Genomic DNA, 25,429 nt, shown 5'->3' with positions numbered 1-25,429 from the left:
ATGGCTTTCTCCTCCATCCGCAGCTTCTCTGATTTCTCCCGCAGTTTAGCCGGGGTAGATGACTTCCTCTTTGAAGAGGAACTTGATGGTAGGCCGGCAATGGAGGTGGAAGATGATGCTGATTGCGCCCCATTCACCTAGGGACAGACCCGCTGCTGCGGCAAACCCGGTGGACTCGGACTAGCAGAGCTTAGCCTTACCGTGGGCCCTCATGGATGAGGCGCCCTCAAAGGACTTAGAAGACCACTCCTCGGACAGGCCGGTCATGGATGAAGCATGACCCTGCTCGGAGCACGGGTCAGAGGCCTTGGTGTTAAGCCATGCCACCAGTGTACTATGCCTGTCTGTCGTTTTCTTGGAGAAACCGAGGAATATCTCGCCCTCTACCTCCTTATGGTCCGGGTGTAGTCAGTAGATGCATTGTAGGTGCTTGTCTTCCACAAACACATTCCGTAGCCCGCATTTGTTGCAGGGCCTGATGAGGGACCCTCCTCCTCCTCCTCCGTCATGGTCGGAGGGTGCAAAGTAGGCCCAAGATGTCCTTCAAGAATCTTCAATGAATCCTAGTCCTTGAGGGGCGCAGAACTTCACCGACAACGGGTCCCCTCAGTCGGCAGATGAAGGAAAGAGCGCACAGGCTCTTTCAAACAAAAACATACTTTTTCTCGTCAAAAAACGCCAAAGAAACGTACAAATAGGTTGGAGGGCAAACTCGAGGAATCCCAACACTGAAACGTGCAGTAAAAATCTGAAGATGGGTGCCAGCGGAGGGGATTGGGGAGAGGACTGTCCTTGGACGGGGGCAGTATGACCAAGAGGACAGTGATTGGTTTAGAGGAGAAATACAGTTTTAAAGTGAAAATGAAACTGTTTTTTCTTTTACCGAGGATTCCCAGCCTTGCGACAGGGGAATATTTACGAGCATGTGAATCCATGCCAGACTCCCTGCTGGAGAATATCATCTGTTTGCATAGCTCTTAATGAAGGCTTTCCTACTGCTGCAAAGAGCTGTAATTACTTTTATTAGCCCACTTTCTGGTAGCCCATTTATCAACATAGTAAGGATGATGGGATGAGTTGGATTAGCTGGGATTCGACCTTATGAAAGAGAGGCTTGACTCATGGCAGAGGCGTTTGCTTAACCTTTGAGCTATCCACTCAGTAGTGCACCACTGCCATCTTCCAACGTCCGGACCGGCTGTACGTCATTGATATTTTTCACAATCACGGATGGGAGTACCCCCTCAAAATCAATGTCCGGTGAGAGGCACCTGGCGATGGCTTCCAGTGCTCAGGTGATGCCATGCATATCTTTGCAATACACAGGGTGAGAAGGGGTGGGTTCATGCAGCCAATTGAAGATAAAGGGCATCTCGCAGAATCCTTGGTGTTTCAAGATGGTTATATCGCCCTTGAAACACATAGCATTTGCAAAAGCAAATTGGAGGAAGGGGACAACACCCATGACCTTCAAGAAAAACAAGAATGTATATATAGTTCTTCTTGATAGAGCATTGGAATTGCTGAAAAGGATAAAAGACCATTGGAACACATACCATCATCCCCAGAAGGGATATATCGAACAATGAAATCCATCTTCACAAAGATCTGAGCGGTAAGCACTCCTACCCATTAAGCTATCTACAAAAGTAGCCACGCCTTCTTCTTTAGGCTCAAACATGCTTAAAGTTCGCGAGCTCTGCGAGCAAAGAAAATCAGCTTTATTTACATAAAATACGTTCCAAACTCGGTACTACTTTCACCATCACACGTGATTTTATTTTTGCCTCGGGTACCATGGGAGAGTAATCTTTTAGTAACCACTCTCGGTGTACTTGAGGGGAATTCCATTTAAATGCACGTGCAGCGTTCCATCCTCTCTAAGGCAACCAAGGGAGTAACGTTTATCATGCAGCTAGACAGTCACAACACACGCACTAAAAATAGTAACCTGGTGTTTGCGAACAAAGGCAGACTTCAGCGTCAGGAGAAAAAAGCAACAAGCCAGGCTCCACAGACCCCTCAAAACAAGCTTCAGGGCAGGCGAGGAGTAATGCGTGTAGCTGAGCGAGTCATCGCAAAGGAGAAGAAACTCCTTGGACAGAGGCTAGGACGATTAACCCTCCGCTGGCTGGGCCCTCTTATTTAGGAGTTTGCCACTAGCCTTTAACATCTTTATTGTCGAGATACACCTATGTTAAGTCATGTGAATTTTTAGAACACAACTAAAACACAAAACATCTGTTTTAAAGTCAAAACCTCTGGACACCGTCCAAGGTGAAAGAAAGAGCTTAGTACAGTGCGATCCAACATGGCCCGTCTGAGGTTTTGTTGGCTGGGCCATTCGACATCCCAGAATATCCACTCTGCACAGGGATGACATGTCTGGCTCTGAAACAATCCACCGTTTGTGCCTTCGTAAGATTTCATGCTGTAAAACCTCCACCCATGCCAGTGGAGGACCCAGCATCACACCCATGCCAGTGGAGGACATAGTATCACACTCATGCCAGGGGAGGACCCAGCATCACACCCATGCCAGTGGAGGACCCAGCATCACACCCATGCCAGGGGAGGACCCAGCACCACACCCATGCCAGTGGAGGACCCAGCACCACACCCATGCCAGGGGAGGCCCCAGCATCACACCCATGCCAGGGGAGGCCCCAGCATCACACCCATGCCAAGGGAGAATCCAGCATCAGACCCATGCCAGGGGACGACGTCACCTCACCCATGCCAGGGGAGGCCCCAGCATCACACCCATGCCAGGAGGAGGACCCAGTACCACACCCATGCCAGTGGAGGACCCAGTACCACACCCATGCCAGTGGAGGACACAGCATCACACCCATGCCAGTGGAGGACCCAGCATCACACCCATGCCCGGGGAGGACCGAGCATCACACCCATGCCCGGGGAGGACCCCGCATCACACCCATGCCAGGGGAGGATCCAGTACCACTCCCATGTCAGGGGAGGGCCCAGCATCACACCCATGCCAGGGGAGGACACTGCATCACACCCAGGCCAAGGGAGGCTCCAGCATCACACCCATGCCAGGAGAGGGCCCAGCATCACACCCATGCCAGGGGAGGATCCAGTACCACACCCATGGCAGGGGAGGGCCCAGCCTCACACCCAACCATGCCAGGGGATAATCCAGTACCACTCCCATGCCATGGGATTATCCAGCATCACACCCATGCCGAGAGAGGACCCAACATGTCACCCATGCCAGGGGAGGACACAAGTCATATCACCCATGCCAGGAGAGGATCAAGTACTAGTCCCATGTCAGGGGAGGACCCAGTACCAGTCCCATGCCAGGGGAGGCCCAGCCTCGCCCATGCCAGGGGAGAATCCAGTACCACTCCCATGCCATGGGATTATCCAGCATCACACCCATGCCGAGAGGACCCAGCATCTCACCCATGCCAGGAGAGGACACAAAATCACACCCATGCCAGGAGAGGATCAAGTACTATTCCCATGCCAGGGGAGGACCCAGTACCAGTCCCATGCCAGGGGAGGACCTAGCCTCACACCCATGCCAGAGGAGGATCCAGTACCACTCCCATGCCAGGGGAGGGCCCAGCCTCACACCCATGCCAGGGGAGGATCCAGTATCACTGCCATGCCAGGGGAGGACCCAGCCTCACACCCATGCCAGGGGAGGACCCAGCATCACGCCCATGCCGGGAGAGGACCCAGCATCACAGTTTGTAAATATAGTCTTTAGTCTATCACTGTACTTACAGATGGCAATCTTGCTTATGCATTTCTTGTAATGAATCATCTTTGATTTACTTTTATTTATTTTGTAATCCCATTTGAGAGGGCAGAACTGCACTTTTGGAGGGCAAAATGGCAATTTGGTAGGGTTTGCTAGTAAATTCCAGGGTGCTGCACCCTGCTAGGAGTTATGAGACACACTGGGAGCGTGACAAGCGAGGACGCGTATAAATTAGTGCTGAAATCTTGTCCCAGATTGACGTGTGATTCCAGATTCTGCCACAGCTGCGCGTAAGCTGCCGAAACTAGACGGAGGAGCAGCCGTTTCCTGCCCTGGCTGGATGGAGACCATGCACCACAGAACACCAAACTATGTGAAGCAGTAGAGCCAAAGAGGATGAGGAAGCTGTGAGAGCACCTGTAAATGCTACAGAAGACCCATCTTAGACAGCGCCATCTTACTGCCAAACAGAGCCTGCTGTGCCAGCAGTGGAGTAGTGTGTGAAAAGAGGGGCACAAGTGGAGTCCTTACACCTGGGCAGATCCTACCTATGGGGCAACACAAACATCTGGCCATTGTGTAGGACCTATCCAGGCACTAACATTATATGGCCCCCATGTCACTTCTTCTCAGGCCCAAGTGGGATGTCTCCACAACGAATTAAGCCCTGATTAAGGTGGTCTTCCATTTCTTTTGCAATGTCTTTAAATCTGGAAGCTCTTTGCTGGGCTAGTGGGCCTCATTAAGCAGTGTCAACTTTCCGTCATCTCTCCACCACCCACCTCACCCATCTCCGACTTCATCAACTCCCCCTCTACCTGCCCACACAAAAGAACAACTTCTACCCCTAACAATTAATCATTCTGTTGCCAAAATGTGGTTTGTGTGAATGCAATGAGGTAGAAGTTAATCAGAACGGTCATGACAAAGAAACACTATTCAATGACAATGCATGGGGTAGTATGCGTACGAAAGGGCTATGATGTATGGGTGGGACCAAAAGGTTGGGCAAATCGGGGGCAGGCAGCATGAGGGAACTCCGTTGCATTTAACAAGTCAGTTTTCCTTACAGACGTTTAAAAACAATATTTTGTGTAAAAAGTAATGTCCACACCCATTTGGGGAATTGAGAGGTGGAATTATTCAATACAAAGTTTTCAAATAAATACATTTAATTTTGAAGAGTTGCTGCTGAATGTTCACATGAGGTCATTGCCCATACATTGCCATAATACCCAAAGGAAGACCACTGCAATGATGCCAAGGGTTAAAAAGATCAAGTGCCAATTATAAGAGGTCCAAGGATTTTGATGTCCATCTAGCTCTTTAGTCAAAATATGCCATGGGCAAGAGGACACTGGGCGAGGCGGCATCCACTCATTTTATTGCAAACAAAACAGAGTGGTACATTTCAGAGCGGACAATAACACTGAAAAACAGTGCAAACATTAAATAAAGGGTAGTCGGGTTGGGGTGGTGTTAAAACGTTAAAAAAACAGCAGGTTGGGGGGTGCAAATAAAAAAAACAAATGTACCACTCTGTAATTGTTTGTGATAACATCACATATAACCAACGAGGCTTAGGGTAAACCTGGTAAGCATGCCCAATGCACTAGGGAGCTGGAGTCGCACTCTGCATCCCCACAGGTTCCTGATCCGGGCTTCTTACCATCCGAGAGGTCGGCGCTCCTGGAGAGCTGCTCCAGCTCCCAGCCGAGGTGCACGGACTCGTTCATGCTCTGCTTCTGGGCGATCTCCAGCATCATGTTCTCCTCCAGGAGCTCGTCAATTCGCTTCTTGTCAGAGTCCCGATCCTGTGGAAAGAAGTGAAAACTTAGGATCAATGGCATTTCTCAACGGTAACGGAAGTGCCACTGCAGTCCGGAGGATCCCAGGCTGGTGAGACTAGAGGGGTGCTGTTCCCTTGGCATCACCCAGTGACCTGTTCACTTATAGAGGTGCATTCAGATTCGGTGAAAGGGATAACCTGTATTCTGTTCAGCTACAGAAAGCTCAGGGGAAAGTTGGAATTAATATAATGTAGATCACAGCACTCAGTGCACATGGGTCACTGCCAATGGCAGTTAAGTGCTCTAGATCGGCCCACTGCGCTGCCATGCTGAGCGGCACAAGAGGAAGGATCTGCAGAGCACTACCCGAATGGTGGATTTACATGCATGAATATAGCTAGGAGAAGGCAAAGAGAACAGGGCCTACATCCAGCGAAAGGTGCTCGGCCTGGAGTAAGGTTATTCAGACGAAAGCAGAATTACGTCATGTTCATTGGGACCAAATCGTGTACCACTTACCATTATCAGAACACAAGCAGAAAAAAATAAATCAAATTTGTGACAACAGAAAGAAATTGTTTCACAAACAGTAACATGTCACTACTATCTACAAGTTAACCTCCTCTCAATCGGTCCATATGCACTCTTAAATCTAGCATCAACCTCTAGGCCCAGAAGCGGTCCAGTCTCATGCATCTATATCTAAAAAGACCTCTGTATGTAACCTATTTATTCAAGACACCCCATGTTATCTCATCCATGTGTACTCCGTCAGAGAAGATTTTCTTTTTGTTGCTTTCCTCCCAAAGACTTCTATGAGAGACCGTTTCCTTTTCCTTCAGTTAGGACTCCTGACCTGACTTTTTGAAGGCAAGTAAAGCCTATTACTTTACATCCCTTGCTTCGTGGTCAGTTATGGGGGAGCAGATCAGTCCCCAAGACTATCATTGCTGGGAGACTATGTCTCCCTTATGGAATTTGTTGTAAATTTAAAGCTGCACACATCACCTTCAAGTGCACTGTGGTTAGGCTAAGTTGTATCCTTATAACTTTCCTTTGTAACTTTATGGTTGCAAATGCAATGTGTCCAGCATGGGCTGGTAGCAGCAGATATTTTTCTCCTGTGTTTTGAACTTTTTACTCGTGCACTTTTGCAAATACCGTAATCGGATACGAAGAGTGGCTAGCACTCTAAAATGGCTGTGCCATGAGAGTTTCGCCCGTCCTTGGAGCATATTGTCCTTTGACCGCCTTCCACCCGGTCAGATCTGCAATTACCTAATGTGGAATACCCTTCCCTGATGGAAGTTTCTGCTTTCCCGGGTCTGTGTATGTGGCCAGATGTTGCGGCTGGCACTGTTATCCCAGTCCACATTCAGGTCACATGGTGTATTTTGCTAGGCAGAATGTGCCGTCAGTGGTTATCCATGATTGGATAGTCACTGCCAGTTTCAACGGTGCAGATCCTTACCATTGTTGGACTTGGACAAGCTTCCAGTCTAGATCTTGGATAAAGGGAGGTTTCTACAGCCATTCAACAGATCATCCTTGGATTTAAGACCCCTATGATGAAGTGCAGCTCAAAGAAGACCGGAGGACAACAGTTGCAGCTGACCTGCATCAACTCCAGTGCAGTCCCAGTGAATCGCCGCTCCGCAGTAGTGATCTCAAGAAGGCCCTCATCAGTACTTCAACCCCTGGACAGGTGGGAACAAACATGCTCAACTCCAGCTCTAGGACCCATGCATGTTGAACCTTCTGAAGAGGCCCTGGTCCATCCAGTGAACTGACCAGCTCTCGCCTGAGCTACCTCACTTCAGCCATTGCCATTTCAAGTGCATTCTTGGAACTTAAAAAACTTGTGCTACAAGTCACCTGCTCCATTAAGCATCTAGTCCAAACAGAAGCCATGATAGCCTGCTCCTTTGTTCATCCTTTGAAGATTGCCTGATCATGGTATCTTCCATTGCAACCAGTTGTCTTTGCTCCCTGGATGTCTCCTAGGGTCGCCTGCTCTGCAGACGTTTTCTTATTTTCGTCGCCAGGGTAATCAGCTGGACAATACAGGTACCATGACTGGCTGAAACTAAATTCCACGCCTGAAATGGACCTCCCCCGATCTGACCAAGCTGAGAAGGACATGTCCCCAATAGAATCCGGAACCTAAGAGGTGGTCTCTGGGGAAATCAGAGTGAGGGGGTAGGTTAATCTACCTGTCCCTTTTCCTGAATCTGCCATAGGGTTACATGGGCGTAAAGTCTGGCCCCAATCCCTCTCTTTCCTGACTTAGATCGCTGGTGGTCTGGTCAAGAATCCCCTCCTGGGCCTACCCTAGTGTAGAGGGATTGAGAGAGCTGTTAAGCTAAACTTTCCTTCATTTTTTAGAACTCTGAATCGCAGTGGCGTAGACTAATCACATAGTAAATCTACTTGAAAAGTATATCTTTTGGAATTGATGACTTTAGGCATTTGGCCCAATCCATAAATGGGCTGGACTTAACTATTTGAATGTTGCTGTTAAGCGTTTCTGCTATGTTTTATGCATCTGACGTCTTACCTGCATTGTTCGGGTTTTGAACCAAAAACTTTTCTATCTCCTCACAAGAATGAATGTATGTGTATTATAGTAGTTTTGTGGAAAAAACTCACCTAGAAGTTTCTTTCCATAGTGTGTATTTTAAAGGCCTAACAAATCACTGTATATTTGTGTACTTACCCCGTCTAACTGGAATTATTGGAGTGCTCTATGGGTGTCTCATTCTAGCCCTAGACCACTCTCATACCTCACCTCATTCTAAGCCTAGCCATTTTCCTTCCTACCTACCTTGATTGGGTTTGGCTAGACTTCAGTGTCTCTCCTGTTCACCTCTATAGGTTGGTCTCCCAAAATCCAACAGGGTTGATTTTGAAAATCCATCTCAACAGACAAATTCACCCCAGTTTTTAAGACCCTCCCAACTTTTAAAGAGACTTTATTGATCTCCCTGCACATTACCTAATACACCTAGGACTGGAGGCACCTTGGTCTAACCTCATACATCCATGTCCTTAAGAGCTCTTGTGCCTAGCCTCAATGGCCACGAGGGCCCCAGTTTCTGAGACCATCAAACTGTGACTGCAAGGGCTCCAGAATTGAATCTCACCCACCTATTGCTGAAGGGCCACTGCACCGGTAACCGAGACCTCATTTAGTTGGCTTCATATTTAACTGGCCAGTAAATGCGAGGGACGTTTTCTAGGGCGCAAGGGCTTAAGATTTTAGATCAGTAGTTCCTGGTATGAGGGCATGCTGGTTATGTCTGTACTGCAGTGAGGGGTGCCTGGCAGATAGGTGGCAGCACAGTATCTCCATGGAGGCTGGAAGGGAGTAGCTGTATCCCAGTGACTGCATGATTGATAGCCGACTGAGTCAATGATGATAGGACTCATGACAGGGTAGCAGAGAGGGGGTGAGTGGTGGTGTGACTGAGTGCTACTTGGGATTTCCTCACTCAGATCCTCCTCTAACCTAGTGGGGTGGGGAGATTTCAAGCACATCATGACAGGAAATCAGCTATGACGTGGATCAAGTCTTAACAATGGTACGTTAAGAGGGGCTAGCTCGTGTGCTTGGGAAGGGGGGGGGGCGCCCTGGGAAGGAATGGAACCTCATCATGTATTGATGACGGACTGGGCTAATAAGGGGTGTGGTATCAAGAGCAAACTACTAATGTGTGAAAAAAGGTAGTGAGGGATGTCAAACTCTGTAGCCAGGGGAGTTCCAGTGCCACGTAGGGAAGAGTATGACGGAGTATTAAGAAGAGGTAAAGGATAGAACCAGTGGCAGCGGGTCACATATTGCAAAGGGCATCATTACAGGTGTTCCGCTGAGCGGAAGGGTGTGTTGCTCCATGGGCAGCCAACGTGGAAACTGGCGGATGTCTTTTTTTAGCTCCTCCTCCCTGGCGAGGATAAGGGTTTAACCTTGTGAGCGACTGATAGGAAACCGCACAGGGATGTTCCCTGGTGACCTATTTGTCAGGACTCATTCTCAAAGCAAAACCTTTGGGTATCTGAACAGGTGCCAGGTGAGTGATAAGGAGGAGGAATACATAAAAGTTTTGTCATCCTTGGTCTACTACTTTTGTTGTGCGGAGTGGAAGAGCAGGGATTCGATGGATTCTTAATGTCTTCAATCCAAAATGTGGAGGGCGAGTTTCATGTTTAAACAAGAAAGATCCTTAAGGTAGAGGATTCACATCTTTCACTAACTCGCCATTAACCTATCACTGTCCCAGGTTTCATCGGCCCATTCATAAATGTATATAGGTTTCTGGAATTATTGTAAAATTGTTCAACTTCAAGGACTCTATGAGAAATAAATAAAAGAAAAGATACCCAATCCTTGTGGTTGTTATTGGATTGCATATGAGAGAGTTACTGTATTGTTGAAGCAAAACGTTGGTGGGTCCTATGCTCCTCATTTAAGGAGGAAGACATGACAAGTTATACCCAGTAAGTGTGGGCATGGTATCTGATCTTGACAATATAACTGGGAGGCTTTTGGGGCAGGAGGGTTTTGGGGATTTGGATCATGACCTCAGCCATAACTCTGATTGCCTGTAGTCTTAGGGTAACGTCACTGCTTGGTAATATAACTGGTCAGAGCTATCAAGGACAGTTATGGCCTATGGCTATCTATGCCCCCAAGGACCAGTGATCTATCCTCATGTACCTATGCCCGAAATGGCCCGTACCTCCAACTTCAACCATCCAAGTGCAGATGGGCCTGTGCATCCATCCTCCTTTTATGTCCATTAGACCTGGGCTGACTATGTTGTACCTCAACATCCATAAGTATTTACATCAAAGCTCTATAGTCGGTCTATGAAAGCCAGTGTTTATAATTTCATGCTCCCAGATAGGTGGATGGGCAAGTATCCACATTATCTTATGCTAACTGCACTTATAGAGCTCACCTTCACCATCAAGGGCATCATGGCGCTACAGGGCTAAGAACTACTACATAGCCAAGCAAAGAGACAAAGGCAAGCTCAGATTAAAAACAGATAGGTCTTCAGCACCCTCCTAAAAGAAAGATGATCGATCGTCTCACAGAGGAGTAGAGTTCCAAAGTAGGGCTGCCACGACCGGAAATGCGCGACCACCCACACAGGCATATTTAAAGCGGAGCACAACAATCCTCAAAGAGGTGGAGGAGCGAAGAGGACATGAGGGAACATAATGACTACATTTGGCCAGTAGATACTCAGGCCCCATTCCCTAGAATGCCCGGTGAACCATGCACAGGGCCTTAAACTTAACATGCTTAGCTACTGGCAGCCAGATCACTATCTATTTTGTTTAGTTCCTTTTGTACTCCACAACCTGCCACTGTAAATTAGCTTCTGAGTGCCCAGGATTTAGTGCAAAGCAACAGAGTGCTTCCTGGTTTCTGCATATGCAAGGAGGAGACGGAGCATTTCCATCACGCTGCCCCTCAGTTGCTGGATTTGTGGGAAGGCACAAGAGTGCCCCTCGCACATTCAGGCCTGCAGTACACCAGCCTGCATTGCCAATGCGCCATGCAAGGTTAGGGAAGCAAAACACCCCAGACTTGCAAGTCTCATTGGTTATGCATTGGAGGTACTACTGAACTGTCTTAGGGAGACAAGGTTTTCCTTTGACAGTTCAGTTCAAGCCTGCCCAGGAGCACTCCCTCAGATGCTTGCTGCAGTGTTTTTGCTGGGCTGGCTTACCCAGTCTGTGCCTTAAACTCCAAGTCTGCGCCCCCTGGAGAAGGTTTCCTTGCATAACTAATTCCAGGCAACATTTTGTGTAAACAAGGGGTGTGCAAGTGCACGCTCATGCGGTAATGCTCTTTCATCTGTATGCAGTCTCATAGAAGAAAACGCGACTCCCTCTTATCCAGAAATAGAATTCTAGTAGCTGTGTGGACTCCGCATTAATCAGGTTCTCAGGGATAGCGTACCACAAATGAGCAGAGCGGCGCTTGTGAAACAGACAATATCGCTTCAGAAAGAGGTCAAAATAAGAACGCTAACATGTTTGGCAAACACACCCAACAGCTCAGCAGACAAACATGGACAAAAACTCAATGGCAAAAGTGATTCAACAGAAATATCAGCACTTAGTGAATAAGAACAGCGGTCTTGTGGCAGGCTTTTACCAGGAGCACAGACTTAACATTCAAGAGTCTGACAACTAGTTCCTTTAGAAGCGCTTCCAGAAGTGCATGTGTGTCATCATTTGAAAGGAATTATCTAAAAGGCTTACTTCACCTTAAGTAAAACACACTAAAAGAAAACCCACTGTTCAAGGATGCACTACTAATGCTACTCTTCTAGGTTTTCTAGCTGGTCGGAAATAGTAGTTAGTAGTAGATTTAGTTGGGGGCACTTCAGTTGGAGCTCAGTTATTCTAGGACCATAGATCAGTTTGTGGGTATTTTACTGATGGAAGACAGTATGTTAGATGCTCCACATCGTTTAATACATTTGCAAGTTCAAGGACGGTGGTCTGCAACTTGCAGCTCTCCAGATGGTTTGGACCACGATTCCCACAATACCTCACCATTGACTATGATAGCTAGGGTTGATGCGAGTTGTAGTCCAAAACATCTAGGAGAGCCAAAGGTTGCAGATCCCAGTTCTAGGACCATCTTCCTTTCTCTTCAGATGCAAACATCTCAAGTGAAAGACAAGGAAGGAGATATAAACCACATGCTTCTAGTTTAAAGAATCTTCTCATAAGTATTTGCAATACTTCTTCAGGAACTTATAGAAGGAGGAGGAGAACATGTAATTTATGGTCCTGGGTTGGGGAGCAGGATGAAGGAGTAACATACAGCCCAGCAATATTTACCGTCTTTTGTTCTTTTCCCTTGTCTGTAAATAGCTGACCATGTCGACAAGCAAATCTGTTTAGTTTAGTTTATCCAATTCCCCTTCCCTCCATTGGCATGTTGAATTTTAAGGAAGGCATGGTATCAAACTGTAAGACAGACAGAAGTGATCACAGTTCAAGGGTGTTTATTGAACTTCAACTGGGTTTGAAAAACGCCTATCTAATCCTAAATCTAAAGATGGGAGCAAGCTACGACCATCAAATAATAACACACTCCTAGTGGTGTCTTGTCAAAATAAAAGGGCCTATACTATCCATTGCCAATGCTTACTTCTAAATACAAATAGTGTGGGAAACAATGTTATGCAAAAGAAAAAAAGTGTTCAGGAAATGATATGTCAGAATATTCAAGACATTGGCTTCCCCTTCCCCACGTTTTCAGCACGGGACAAGGTGGCACGCTCGAGCTTAGCACAGTGGCTGGCTTCTCTAGCACGAGGATGCACTTCAAATATCAGTATCAGGGTCTTCTGTACAAAAGTCTCTTTGCCATTCAAAGTCTCGTACTTCAGAGGACCTGATACGACAAACATTCAGAAGTTCCTTTATACACAGGATTCTCATGCACAACTTCTTGGGCGATTCACCCTCTGCTGGGCTCGGTCCCACTTTAACACAAAATCTTCAATTGGTCTCCCTCTGCCGGGCTCGGACAAGATTTGTGTATTTTTCCAAACTTTCTCCATTTCATCAAAATCAAAGACTTTCAACTGTGCATGGGATTTTGCTTGACCCGTCACAGGACCACTTCGATTCACATTTATTCATTCACTTTCAAATGATCTTCCTCTGCCGGGCTCAGATAAAATGTATCTACTTTCGTTACTCCTCAGCTTGATATCTTACAGAGATCTTCCACTGAGCAAACAGGAGGTGCCGGATCACACAAAGATATTGTAGCTTGCTTTAAATTTCAATCAATCACTCATCAGCAGTTTAACTTCACTTGCTTCTCTTATCACACGTGTTTTAACAATGTTCATTCCAGCGCTTGCCATACAATGTTGCTGCTTGCACCCTTGGCTTCAACACAGACCGGTCATGTATCGGTCTCCCCAACTCACCGGCTGTGTTTTCAATGACGCAGCTTTGTTCTTGGAGCCAAGGACAGTACCACAGTGGCTGGCGATTCTCCCCGCCTTCATTATTGACAGGGGAGGGCCCCGGGTATCTCCGACACAATGCAGGATTCTTCAGTGTGTTGTCCTGGTCTTATGCTTTCTAATCTTGTGGACTCATGAAAGCAACGGTTCCTTGTCGAAAAGGTCAAGGGTACTTCCTTCCTCGTGATCCCATTCTGTTTCGCGGTCTTTCTTCTGTCTTTAAACTGCCATCTTGGAACGGCTGTTTCCTCATGTGTTTTGCCACACTCAGTGTGCTATCGTGCTTTGCTTTTTATCCGTGTGGGGGAGTGTAATGGAAGTCAGGTGTGTGTGTGATGGTCAGTAATTGCCTGAACATTGTATTGGGGTTCTTCAGGTATACGGCTCGGGTGTTAGTCTGTTTTCTCTCATAGCGGGCTTCCGGGAGAAAGTGTTTGTGTTGTAAGAGGGGGAGGGGCGAAGAGATCCTACATATCCTACTTGGTAGGATGGGGTAAAGGTGTTATAGGAAGGTGATACCACGTCTCAACCTCTGTTGTCCCGAAGAGATCCTACATATCCTACTTGGTAGGATGGGGTAAAGGTGTTATAGGAAGGTGATACCACGTCTCAACCTCTGTTGTCCCACTCCCCTAAAACCAATCACCCAGGTGATCCTCCCGCACTGAGCCACCCCTAGGAACTGGATCCGAAAGCGATGGCCACCTGGATGACAGATCCCTGGGGACTAGTGGATGAGACACCTTCCAGTTTCTCACAGATTGCAGCAGAGAAATCCGATTGCTGCAGATGGGATGCTCTCTGGGTTTGCAGTATTCATCAACACCTCTGAAATCACTCAGTGAGGACCCGAGGGGAATCCACTCACCCTCTCACCAAACATCAAGAGGCCACAGTTACAATAGTTCCTCTTCTATTTAGAATTCTTTCTCCTGGGTACCGTTTGAGCTCACCCTTCCCTTGCACCTGCCGAGAATCTCTTTTGGCACTAGATATCTTCCAACTGTTCAGACAAGTAACAGTTTGGCAAAAGTCAGCTCTGGCAATCTTTAGACTGAAGTGATGCAATAATATAGTCAAAGCTCGCTCAGAGTAAATGTTACGTTTCCCAGGACATCTGCAAAGTCTCCATATATTTCCGGTTTCACCAGTCATGTGTCCCTTGTTGAATAAAATACCACATCTACAAATAGAGATAAAGATAATTTAACACAGTGGAAAACTAAAATGTTTCTGTGCAGATGGCCTACTAATTCTGAAAGCAGCCCAGGAGCCAGGGTCCATCTGTGGGCGTCATTCCCTCATTGCCAACCAAATGATCTGCCTTCACAGGTTTTGTATCAACCTTGGTTGTAGGTGACCACAATTACAGGACTTAAACTAGACGAAGGGCATTGGCGCTATTCGCTCAGGCAATCATAAACAAGATAACACTAGACTAATGCAATCAACAATATCAACCATGTTGGAGAGGTTATTAGTGCCATGTAGTTTTTCCTGTGATAGACCATCTGTTATCCTCCTACGTCTTCGGTTGTAGTTCCAGATCGCAAGCCAGACATCCTTTTAAGTTGGGGGAATGTGGTTAGCTTTACTTTCTGTGATACCCGGCACCCGACAAGCAATACCTTTTTCCAACCATTTCAAATATCTGAGTTTATCTTCTACATCTATAAACTTCCTGTTGGTTCTATATCGGCATGACGGTTGTTCCCTGTAAGTTTGCCTGTGTAATTTCTGCCGCCAGTGAGTCTGAGGTATCAAAATGCCAATCCGCATCATGCGGTGTATGTCGAAATTATGAAGATCCGCACCACCCACGTATGGACCGCTTCAATTAGAATCTAGAAAGTTGACAGAAGGAACTGGAGCAAGTAATACCCGAGGTGATACAGTCTAGAACATTGAATGATTGCACACGACACACACAGATTATGCTGGGTGGCTAATGCAGCAGAAACTCTTACCATTTGTACTGGTCGCTTGTGAAAGTAAATACATTGAATTTGTCAAGGACTGACCCCTCTTTGAAAGGTGGGGCAGCAACTGGAAGCTATGCCCACCTCTTTGTGAACTGCATGAGAGTGTTTCTGGAAGGAGATATTTTGTAAGAATAACATTTGTTTCAGGCCATGAGTTAAGAGAGTATGTTTTAATGACCCTCTTTGATAACATATCTCGAACATACAAGTTAACTGAGCTGGAAAGCTATTGGCTCTAGGAAAAAAGGTAATCTTACACCTCTGGAAAGAACAAAAGAAGCTCTAGATTGAGAAACAGCAGGTTCAGATGTAGATCCTAGCCAGATTAATGGAATCAACAGGACCAACATGATATGGGCCAGTGGCATTTGGAATCACATGAGAGGAACATACTGATCCAATGGGTTAGCGACAGCAGACTGAGTATGAATCTTTGCTCGACGCACTACAAAATATAATTCAGAGGGCAAGTATCTTGGTTTTAGGCATCATACTGAGTTTTAATAAAAACACTTTATTAAACAAATGTCAATTCTCACCTTTTACCTTTCTGGGGCTTTTACTCACAAAAGGAGATCACACTTGCAACACCTCTCCGCAACACGGACCATCCCCTGCACATCAAGACAAAAGAGAAATGCGACAAAGCTATACTCACCAGTTCCAAGTCGTGAAGTTTTGACTTGATTTGCAAATTCTCCTTCTCCAGCTCATGCAGCTTATCCGTTCGTGCCCTGGATGTGCCCAGCTGTTCCTCCAGCATGGCCTTCGTCTCAATCAATATAAGATTATCCTCCCGCAGCTCCTGAAAAGTAACAAAACGTGATTCTGATGAGGGTTTGCTCACAAGAGGTCATAGATTGGATGTGCAAAGAGAGATATGTTTGCAGCATATTTAGTGGTCACTGAAGTTAACAGATATATACAAGGATAAGGGTAGGATTGTGATAAGGGACAACGCCTATCCACTCTGGCCATTTTGTTGTATTGTACTGTTTATTCATTTATAAAGCGCACTGGACCCTTAGGCATCTGGGCGCTTTACAGGTTTCATAGGTTACAGGTGAAATGGACATAAAAAACATTTCAAATAATAAGATATATATGTATGTATTTTTTTACATTCGATACGTAGGTTACAGATTCTTGTGATGTAGGCAAGATTGGGTTAATTGGACACATGCGGTCACATGTCACAGTAGTACAACCATCGCTTAGCATTAATCTTAAAGGAGGGGAAGGGAGATGTGGCTCTTAAGGAATAGGGGATAGAGTTCCATAGTTGTGCTGCCATGATTGGAAAGCTAGAGCCTCCTGTTTTTTTGAGTTTGAAGTTGTGGATTCTAAGGCCATTGGATTGCGCCTTTCTGATGGGCAGTTCTGAGGTATGTTTGGTAAATCTATCAACAAGGTATATTGGGGCCTTGTTAGTAAGACATTTGTGCGTAAGGTTTAGTGATTTAAACTTGATTCTGGTGTTTATGGAGAGCCAGTTGGTGGAGCGTCTCTTGTGGGAGATATCCTGAGATTTTAGGTTGCCTAAGGCAGATCTTAAAGGCGTTATTTTGAAGTGTCTGGAGTTTATTAGTGTTGTGTTTACTGGTGCCCAAATATAGGGCATTACAGTAATCCAGCTTGGATAGGATTAGTGCCTGAGCAATCGTAAAGCAACTTTCCGTGGACATGAATGGTTTGCATGCATGGATCCGTTTACAAGCGTAACTGGTGACAGAGGCTGTTGTGTTGACTTGTTTATTGAGGTTAAGTGCAGAGTCCAGAAAGAAACCTAAGGTCTTTACTTCCATAGAGACTTTGATCTTAATTCCATCAATGATATAGGAGTTATATTGGGGGGAGAGTTTATTCAGTCTATTAGTTGACCCAACGATTAAGAACTCAGCCTTTTCGTTGATGAGGAATAATGCATGGGTGGCCATCCATGTTTGTATGATTAAGTATATTTTATTGATCAAGGATACATCTTTGTCATAGTCTCCTTGGATAGGGATGAGAATCTGGGTAGTTGGTGTATGAGACACCCAGATTGTCAAGTATATCGAAAAGGGGTTTGGGTAAATATATTATACATGGTTGGAGAGACACAGGAACCCTTTGGTACTCCACATGCAATAGGTACTGGGTTTGCTACGGAGGAAGGAACAAGTTACTTACCTGTAACTGTTGTTCTCCAGCATGGTTCTGGCATGGATTCACATGCTCATGAATATTCCCTGTCGTCAAGCCGGGAATCCTCGGTATAGAAGAAATCAGTATCAGTTTCGTTTCTGATCTGTCTTTCTTAGTAGTAACCAATCACTGGTCTCTGGGTCATACTGCCCCCAGCCAATGACTGCCCTCTCCCTAAGCCCCGCCTCTGGCAGCCATCCTCAGATTTGGTAGCACGTAAAGTGGCAGTATGACCAAGTGAAGAGCCGCAGAGGGGTAGGCGGGAGGGTTCGCATGTGAATCCATGCCAGACCCATGCTGGAGAACAACAGTTACAGGTAAGTAACTTGTTCCTTCTCCAGCATGGGGTCTGGCATGGATTCACATGCTCTTGAATAAGAGAATACATAGCAGTATACACATGCACAACCACGGGAGGTGACAATAGGCTCAACATTAAGCAATATAACAACTCAACATTAAGCATCTTACCTCCTCACTAGGCTCACCTTAAGCGAACAGGTTGCGCAGCACTGCTTGGCCGACCCTGGAGTCCCGATCGACGCAGTAGAATCTTGTGAAGGTGTGTGTCAACCTCCACGTCGCAGCCCTGCAGATGTCCAGCAGGGGCACACCAGACAGGAACGCCTTGGTAGCAGCGATCGCTCTGGTCGAATGGGCTCTCGGACGGCCGGGCAGCGGTCGGTTTGCCAACCGGTGACGGTGCATGATGCAGCCGGAGAGCCATCTGGAAATGGAAGTCTTCGAGAGAGCCTTCCCTTGATTTACAGTCCCAAAGTTCACAAACAGCTGTGATGTCTTCCGAAAACTCTTCGTGCGGTCCACGTAGAACTTCAGCGCTCTAGCTACGTCCAGCGAGTGCAGAGTCCTTTCAGCCAGCGACGAAGGAGACGGGAAGAAAAATGGCAACACCAAGGGCTCGTTGAGGTGGAAGTCCGACGGCACCTTGGGCATGAAGGAGGGGTGCGCCCTCAGCACCACCCTCGTGTCGTGAAAGTATGGCGGCTTGCAAGATAGGGCCTGGATCTCACCCACTCGTCGTGTGGAGGTGATGGCCACGAGAAACTCTGTCTTCCACGCCAGAAACTTCAACGGTGCCGAATGCATAGGCTCAAATGGGGCCCCCATGAGCCTGGTCAGCACCACGTTGAGCTCCCACGCTGGGGAAGGGGCCTTCACCGGCGGGAATGATCGGAACAATCCTTTCATAAATTCCTTCACCAGTCGATGAGACCACAAGGACGCCCGTCCCGTAGTTCTGGTGTATCGTGAGATGGCGCCCAGATGTATCTTGATGGAAGCGTGAGCTAGTCCAGCCTTGGCCAATGACAGTAGGTACGGCAATACTTGAGGGGTCGTAATCCGCAGAGGGTTAATCTTCTGTGTACGGCACCAGACAGAGAAGCTCTTCTATTTATGTCCGTAGCACTTGAGAGTTGAGGACGCCCTGGCCTTTGCAAGAACCTCTCTGCAGTCGGCCGGGATGTCGTACCCTCCAAACTGTAATGCTGCAGGAGCCAGGCCTGCAAGTTCAGCGACTCCGGGTTGTGGTGAAGAATGGCGCCTCCTTCTCTGGAGAGAAGATCTGCGTCCGTCGGCAGCTTGACGGGTGTGGACGTTGACAAGTCCAGAAGGTCCGGGAACCGGATCTGTCTCGGCCAAGCCGGTGCGACGGGGACCATCCTGCACCGGGACCTCTTGAGCTGGTTGAGCCGGAAGCAGCAACAGCAGTGGAGGGAACGCATAAAGAAATAGGCCGTCCCAGGGGAACGAGAAAGCATTGCCCATGCTCCTCGGCTGGGGGAACCTGCTGGCGAACCTCCGGCACTTGGAATTCGTCGCGTCGCAAAGAGATCGATCTGGGGTTTGCCCCATCGTCGGAAGAGTCGATCCACTTGATCCTGGTGTAGTTCCCACTCGTGGCACGAGCGCAGCTCTCTGCTGAGTGAGTCGGCGATGGTGTTTTTTATTCCTGCCAGAGGAAAAGGCACCAGAAACATACCTTGGGCGACGGCCCAATGCCACAGATCCTGGGCTTCCTTGGATAGGGCAGGGGATCTGGTTCCGCCATGCTTCCGGATGTAGAACATCGTGGTGGTGTTGTCGGTGAAGATCCTCACCACCTTGCCCTTGAGGGACGGAAGAAAAGTCCCGAGAGCCCAGAACACTGCGCGGAGCTCCAAGATGTTGATGTGGAGTGACTTCTCCTCCGGGAGCCAAAGGCCTCTTGCGTGAAGATCTCCAGAGTGCGTTCCCCAACCTTCCAGGGAGGCATCCGTCGTCACCGTCACCTGGTGAGCTGGGGTCTGAAAGTTTGTGCCCGCCGACAGATGAGAGCGGGTACCCCACCACCGGATCGCCTGACAGAACGTCTCGTTGAGAGGGATCCTGTCCTCGAAGCCGCCAGTCGACTGGACCCAGCGGCCGTCAAGGAACTCTTGTAAGGGGGCGCATCCGAAGCCAGCAAAGGCGCACCAGATAAATGCAGGAGGACATCATCCCGAGGAGGGACTTGATAGATCTTACCCTGGCCATGTCTGTGGCCAGCAGACGCTGCACCTTGCCCAGAATGGTCCTGGTCCTTTCCTCCGACGGCGAGGGCAGACGCGCCACTGTGTCGAGCTTGGCTCCCAGAAACAGGGCGACTTGCGACGGAACCAGGTGGGATTTTGGAAAGTTGATGGAGAATCCCAGGTCTGTGAGCAGCTGGACGGTCTTCGCAGTGTGCTCCACGGCGAGCTCCCTTGTCCTTGCCCGGATGAGCCAGTTGTCCAGGTAGGGGTAGACGTGGATCCCCTGTAGGCGCAGCCACGCCGCCACCGGTGTGAGGCACTTGGTGAACACCCTGGGTACCGATTTCAATCCGAACGGGAGGGCCTTGAACTGGTAGTGCCGCCCTTGGACCACGAACCTGAGGAACTTTCGTTGTCTTTTTAGAATGGGGATGTGGAAGTACGCATCCTCCAAGTCCAACGACGACAGGAAATCGCCCTCCTCCAGCTGTCCCAGCACGTGCTGGAGGGTGACCATCCGGAACTTCTGTGCCTTGATGTACTTGATGAGTCGTCGCAGGTCCAGGATGGGGCGCCATCCTCCTGTCTTCTTTTTTACGAGGAAGTACCTTGAGTAAACTCCGGAGCCCCGAAGCCTCTTTGGGACGAGCTCGATGGCACCTTTCTTGAGCATCGCCCTTACTTCCAACAGTAGTTGACGGAAGTGATTTTCCTTCCTGGCCACGGGTGGAACGCGAGGGCACCTCTTATGGAACTCGAGGGCTTGCCCTTGGGCCAGGGCGTCCAGCACCCAACGGTCAATGGAGAGGACTCCCACACGCTGACGAACCTCGCCAGCCGGCCTCCCACCGGAGTGCTTCGGCGGGGGCCCGACCCCCGGTCGGTTCAATCTTGTTTGGAGGCCGCCTTGCCTCCTTGACCTCCCTGTCGACGACGACGGGCACCACCTGACTTGCCACGTCCCCTGTAGGCTTCCTGGGACGAAGATTTTGCCGCTTGGCGGTACGTGGAGGAGCCACTGCCGGATCCCTTGGAGGCACCTTGTCTGCCTCCGGAGCTCCGAAAGGACGGCCGCCGTCGTTGGAGCACTCCCAGTGCCCGGGCAGTCTCTGTGTCTGTCTTGATGGCCTGAAGGGACTCATCAACCGCCTTCCCAAACAGGTTGTTCCCGTCGAAGGGCATGTCCAAAACCTTGTTTTGTACGTCCTTGTGGAAATCCCTCACCTTGAGCCATCCTCGTCGTCTCAGGCAAACGCCGTTGCCCAACTGACGGAAACCGGTGTCGGCGATGTCCGTTGCCACCGTGATGGCGTGGTCCGAAGCAATCTCACCTTCCTGTAGGATTTCAAGGGCCTCAGCGCTTTTGGCGTCCGGAAGGAAGTCCAACAGAGGGGCGATTTTGAACCACAACTCCCTGTCGTAGCGGGCTACGATAGCCAGGGCGTTGGCCGCCTTGATAGTCGTCGCTGCGGATGAGATGACCCGTCGTCCCATCGTGTCCAGCTTCCTGCCCTCGCCGTCCGGCGGGGAAGTTGATGTCGAGGTAGAAGCCCCCCTGAGCTTTCTTCTTTGCCGCCGCCGAGACGACCGAATCCGGGGTAGGTTGCGCCTGAAGCCACAAGGGGGCAGCGTTGGGGACCCGGTACTTCTTCTCGTACCGGTCCCTCTTTGCCGGCGCCGTGGCTGGGTTCTTGAGGAGGGCGAGCCCCTCAACCCAGATGTCATCAAGAAGTGGTACGGCGAGGACCGTCTTCCTTTTAGCCTTGTGCCGTTGGTAAAGGAACCCTTCCTTCTTCTCTTCTGGGCAGAGATGGAAGAGCTCGGATGCCCTGGAAATCATGGCATGAAAGGATCCAATCTCGTCGGGCGGGGACGCCCGAGCAGGGGGTGACAGGGGACACGTCCCGTCGTCGCCTCCGTCGTCATCTGTACCTGTCGTAGCCGTGTCCGCGCCTGTATCATCCCCGTGGGTAATAGACCGGGTGGAAGGCAGAGCAGGCCACAGAGGTGGGAGAGGTGGCGTAGGATGCCTTGTCCTCTTCTTATGCAGTGGCCTTTCCGAAGCTCCCAGCTCCGGTTCCCCCGTCGGGTCTGGCTCAGGTACCTCCGTCAGGGGGAGGGGCACCTTGTCCTTATCTCTGAGCATGAGGACTGAATCGCTGACAAAATGGCCGCCAAAGTGTCCTGCGGCACCAGAAAAGCCGGGCGCGAGGGCTCTTGAACCTCGTCGGCGACACTGTCGCTCTCGTCATTGCCCTCGTCGGGATCCCTCCCGATGGGCTGGGCCTCTTCCACGACTTCGATGAGCTCTTCTGCAGAGGTCGTGTCCGTATCCACTATGGCCACCTGCCTCTCCCCCACCTTTTCCAACGAGGACTTTGTGGGGGTCTTCTCAATGGGCCTGAAAGATGACTCCCTCCGCGGTGGCAGGGAGACTCTGGGTCCTGAGGTCGCCTCCACTGGCGTAGCCTCCACAGGCTGAGCCAGGGCCGCTGCGACATGCTCAATCGAGGTCTTAGCAAGGTGAATTAAGGCCATCGTCACCTTCTGTACGCCTGGGGCCTTCACCTTGGGGGGAGGGTCCGAGCCTCACTCCCCCTCTGTCGGAATCTTCGAGATCGACCGGGGCCTCTCCAGAAGCTTCGCCGGGTTCTCGGACTTCCTCTTACCCGAGCCAGAGCGTTGGCTCGTGGTTGATGGTGCCGGGGAGGATGCGCCCTGCCTGGCAGCTAAGGAGCCCGACCGTTCGGCGCTCCCGCGGTGCTTGGCCTTTTGTTGGGCCCCCGTCACCGGGGCGCCCTCACAGGACTTGGAAGACCGCTCGGACTTCTTTTTCTTCTTCTCGCCTGACGGGCTCTTCCCTTCCAGCCAGTTGGGGAGACGGAGGTGGCGATCCTTCATGGTCCGCTCCGACATGTTCCCACAAAACGCACAGTCCTTCTCCGTGTGCGTCTTGTCCTCATGGAGACAGTAGAGGCATAACGAATGCTCGTCCTCCTTGAAAACATTCTGAAGCTGGCATCCAGGGCAGGTCCTGAACAGCTTCCCGGGCGTCAAGCTCCCTTTCTCCTGGGCCATGTCCGGGGTAGGCCTCGGAACTTCTGGAATCCTTCAAAAGCGTAACTCGACGAAATCTTCACCCTTGAGGGGCGTAGAAAACTCCGAAACGGATCCCCATTGATCGGATGTAGAAACAGTGGAGCTTGAGGCTCTATTTAACTGAAAAATGAGAAAAATCTCCTGAAAAAGCTCGAAAACGCAGCAAAAGCTCGAGAGCTACAGCACGAGGACTCCCAACACTTGAACGTGCTGTAAAAATCTGAGGATGGCTCATGGCTGCCAGAGGTGGGGCTTAGGGAGAGGGCAGTCATTGGCTGGGGGCAGTATGACCCAGAGACCAGTGATTGGTTACTACTAAGAAAGACAGATCAGAAACGAAACGGATACTGATTTTTTTATACCGAGGATTCCCGGCCTGATGACAGGGAATATTCATGAGCATGTGAATCCATGCCAGACCCCATGCTAGAGAAGGTGAAAATACTCTCATGGATCTGTTATCCAGAGTATTTATCCATGTAGTAGCTTCCTCTGAGAAGTGGGTGGCTGATTTTAGGTGGTTGCATAGGACTTTGTGGTAAACCAGGTGTAACGCAGCAGCTAAGTCCAGAAGGCGAAGAATGGAAGCTTCTTCTTTGTCTTTCCGGTCATCCAGTTGGTTCTTCAGGTCAATAAGGGCGGTCTCTGTCCCGTGTCTAGGTCTGAATCCTGATTGGCGGGTGCCTAATAAATTGTTAATCTGCAGGTAAGATTTAATCTGGAGATAAGCAGCCTTATCAAGCATTTTAAGGAGGAACGGTACAGTTGTTATTGGCCTGTAATTAGTGAGAATGCTGGGGTCTAAGTTTTTTTTTTAGTAAGGGTAGTACCCAGGCGTCTAAGATTGGTGGGAACTGAACATGATGGTCCACTCATAATACCCATGCCCCTACACATGCTTCTACTCAACATTTTCCCACCCAACATCACTTAAAATATTTTATTAGAACTCCATTGCTAACACGTCTTGCCATTTTCTTAGCCCTATAAGTTGCAAGGGTTGCTTTTACCCAATCCTATGACACTTTACCACCTCGGACAGATGAAAAGCAGAGCCTGCTAGTCAGTATTGCAGCCTCTGGCCTGCAGGTTAAACATAGACCAGAGCAGCAAGCACGCAACTCGCTGAGTGATCTGACCTGCCTGAAGGTGTACAGAAACAGGATTTTAAAATGGAATCCTCCTTCAACTTGACATGCTAAGTCATTGGAGGTGAGTGGGTACCTTCTCAGTGATTCAAGGACATCTGCTGTGATAACAAGCTGGCTTTCCTATATATTTATATCATATCCATGAAAAGAACGCCTTATAAGAGGAGTAGACTGGAATGTGTACAGGTTTTCCTGGGTGAGGGGCAAAGGCCTATGCTCACTTTCTTTTTTTAAAGTTATTAGATATGGCTGCCAGCCACAAGTGTCACTTCTGAGATTAGTTCTTAAAAAGAGACCAGTGAAAAAACAAAGTTACTTTACTAAGGCATCACACAACACCATTGCAAGGGCATGGGTAAGGACAGGCAATATTGGTCCAGTCCTATCTCTGACATTTGAAGCAGGGGACACAGGAAGTGCCAGGCTAGGATAAAAGAAGGTCCATGTGTAAAGAACATCAGTGCTCCTTTGTCTATTCCAAGGAGAGCGATACCTCTCCCCAAAGGAGGAGCCATCCCGTTTGGGACAAGGTAGGTGAGCCTGCTACGCTTAACACTGCCTAGGGGACAAGGAAAGCAGGATCCCTCTGGAGGCGATATCCCTCTTCCCAGAAAGGGGCCCAGTCACCACTCCTTCCAGAAAACCACAAAGAACTTTAACGGTTATGTGGGTGCTGAGATGTATGATAATCCGGAATCTCCTTTTGTCAGGGCTGGTTTGGTTTCTGACTTCAACTAGTCCCCCTCTTCCAGGGAGATAGCAGAGAAGCGAGTGTACCAGCCCCCTAGAAGAGCGTTGGTTAATGAACTAATCAGAAGTGACGTTGAAGGAAGCCTGAGTAGTTCAAGTGAGCCGGAAAGCCTTGAGGAGATGCGGCAGGTGTAAGGGTGCAGAAGGAGGAGACCGATACACAGGTGGAATAGTGGTTACTATAGAATTTTATTCACCCAGAAAAAAAAACT

At 48.9% G+C, this 25,429-nt stretch overlaps 1 protein-coding gene across 3 annotated transcripts in view; it reads right to left on the bottom strand.

The window, feature by feature from the left end:
* Window positions 1-25,429, bottom strand: part of CCDC88C (coiled-coil domain containing 88C) — a 916,777-nt gene that overhangs the window by 427,402 nt on the left and 463,946 nt on the right. For all 3 annotated transcript variants that reach the window (XM_069637440.1, XM_069637439.1, XM_069637438.1), the window contains exons 11-12: window positions 16,176-16,322; window positions 5,406-5,550 (exon numbers count right to left, since the gene is read on the bottom strand). In XM_069637440.1, the coding sequence (XP_069493541.1) occupies window positions 5,406-5,550; window positions 16,176-16,322 (292 nt within the window). The remainder of the gene's footprint in view (window positions 1-5,405; window positions 5,551-16,175; window positions 16,323-25,429) is intronic.

This window comes from Ambystoma mexicanum, chromosome 14 (genome assembly GCF_040938575.1).
Source record: "Ambystoma mexicanum isolate Mex_15411 chromosome 14, UKY_AmexF1_1, whole genome shotgun sequence".
NCBI classification, from domain to species: domain Eukaryota; kingdom Metazoa; phylum Chordata; class Amphibia; order Caudata; family Ambystomatidae; genus Ambystoma; species Ambystoma mexicanum.
This window is presented reverse-complemented; position numbering and strand designations above follow the sequence as displayed.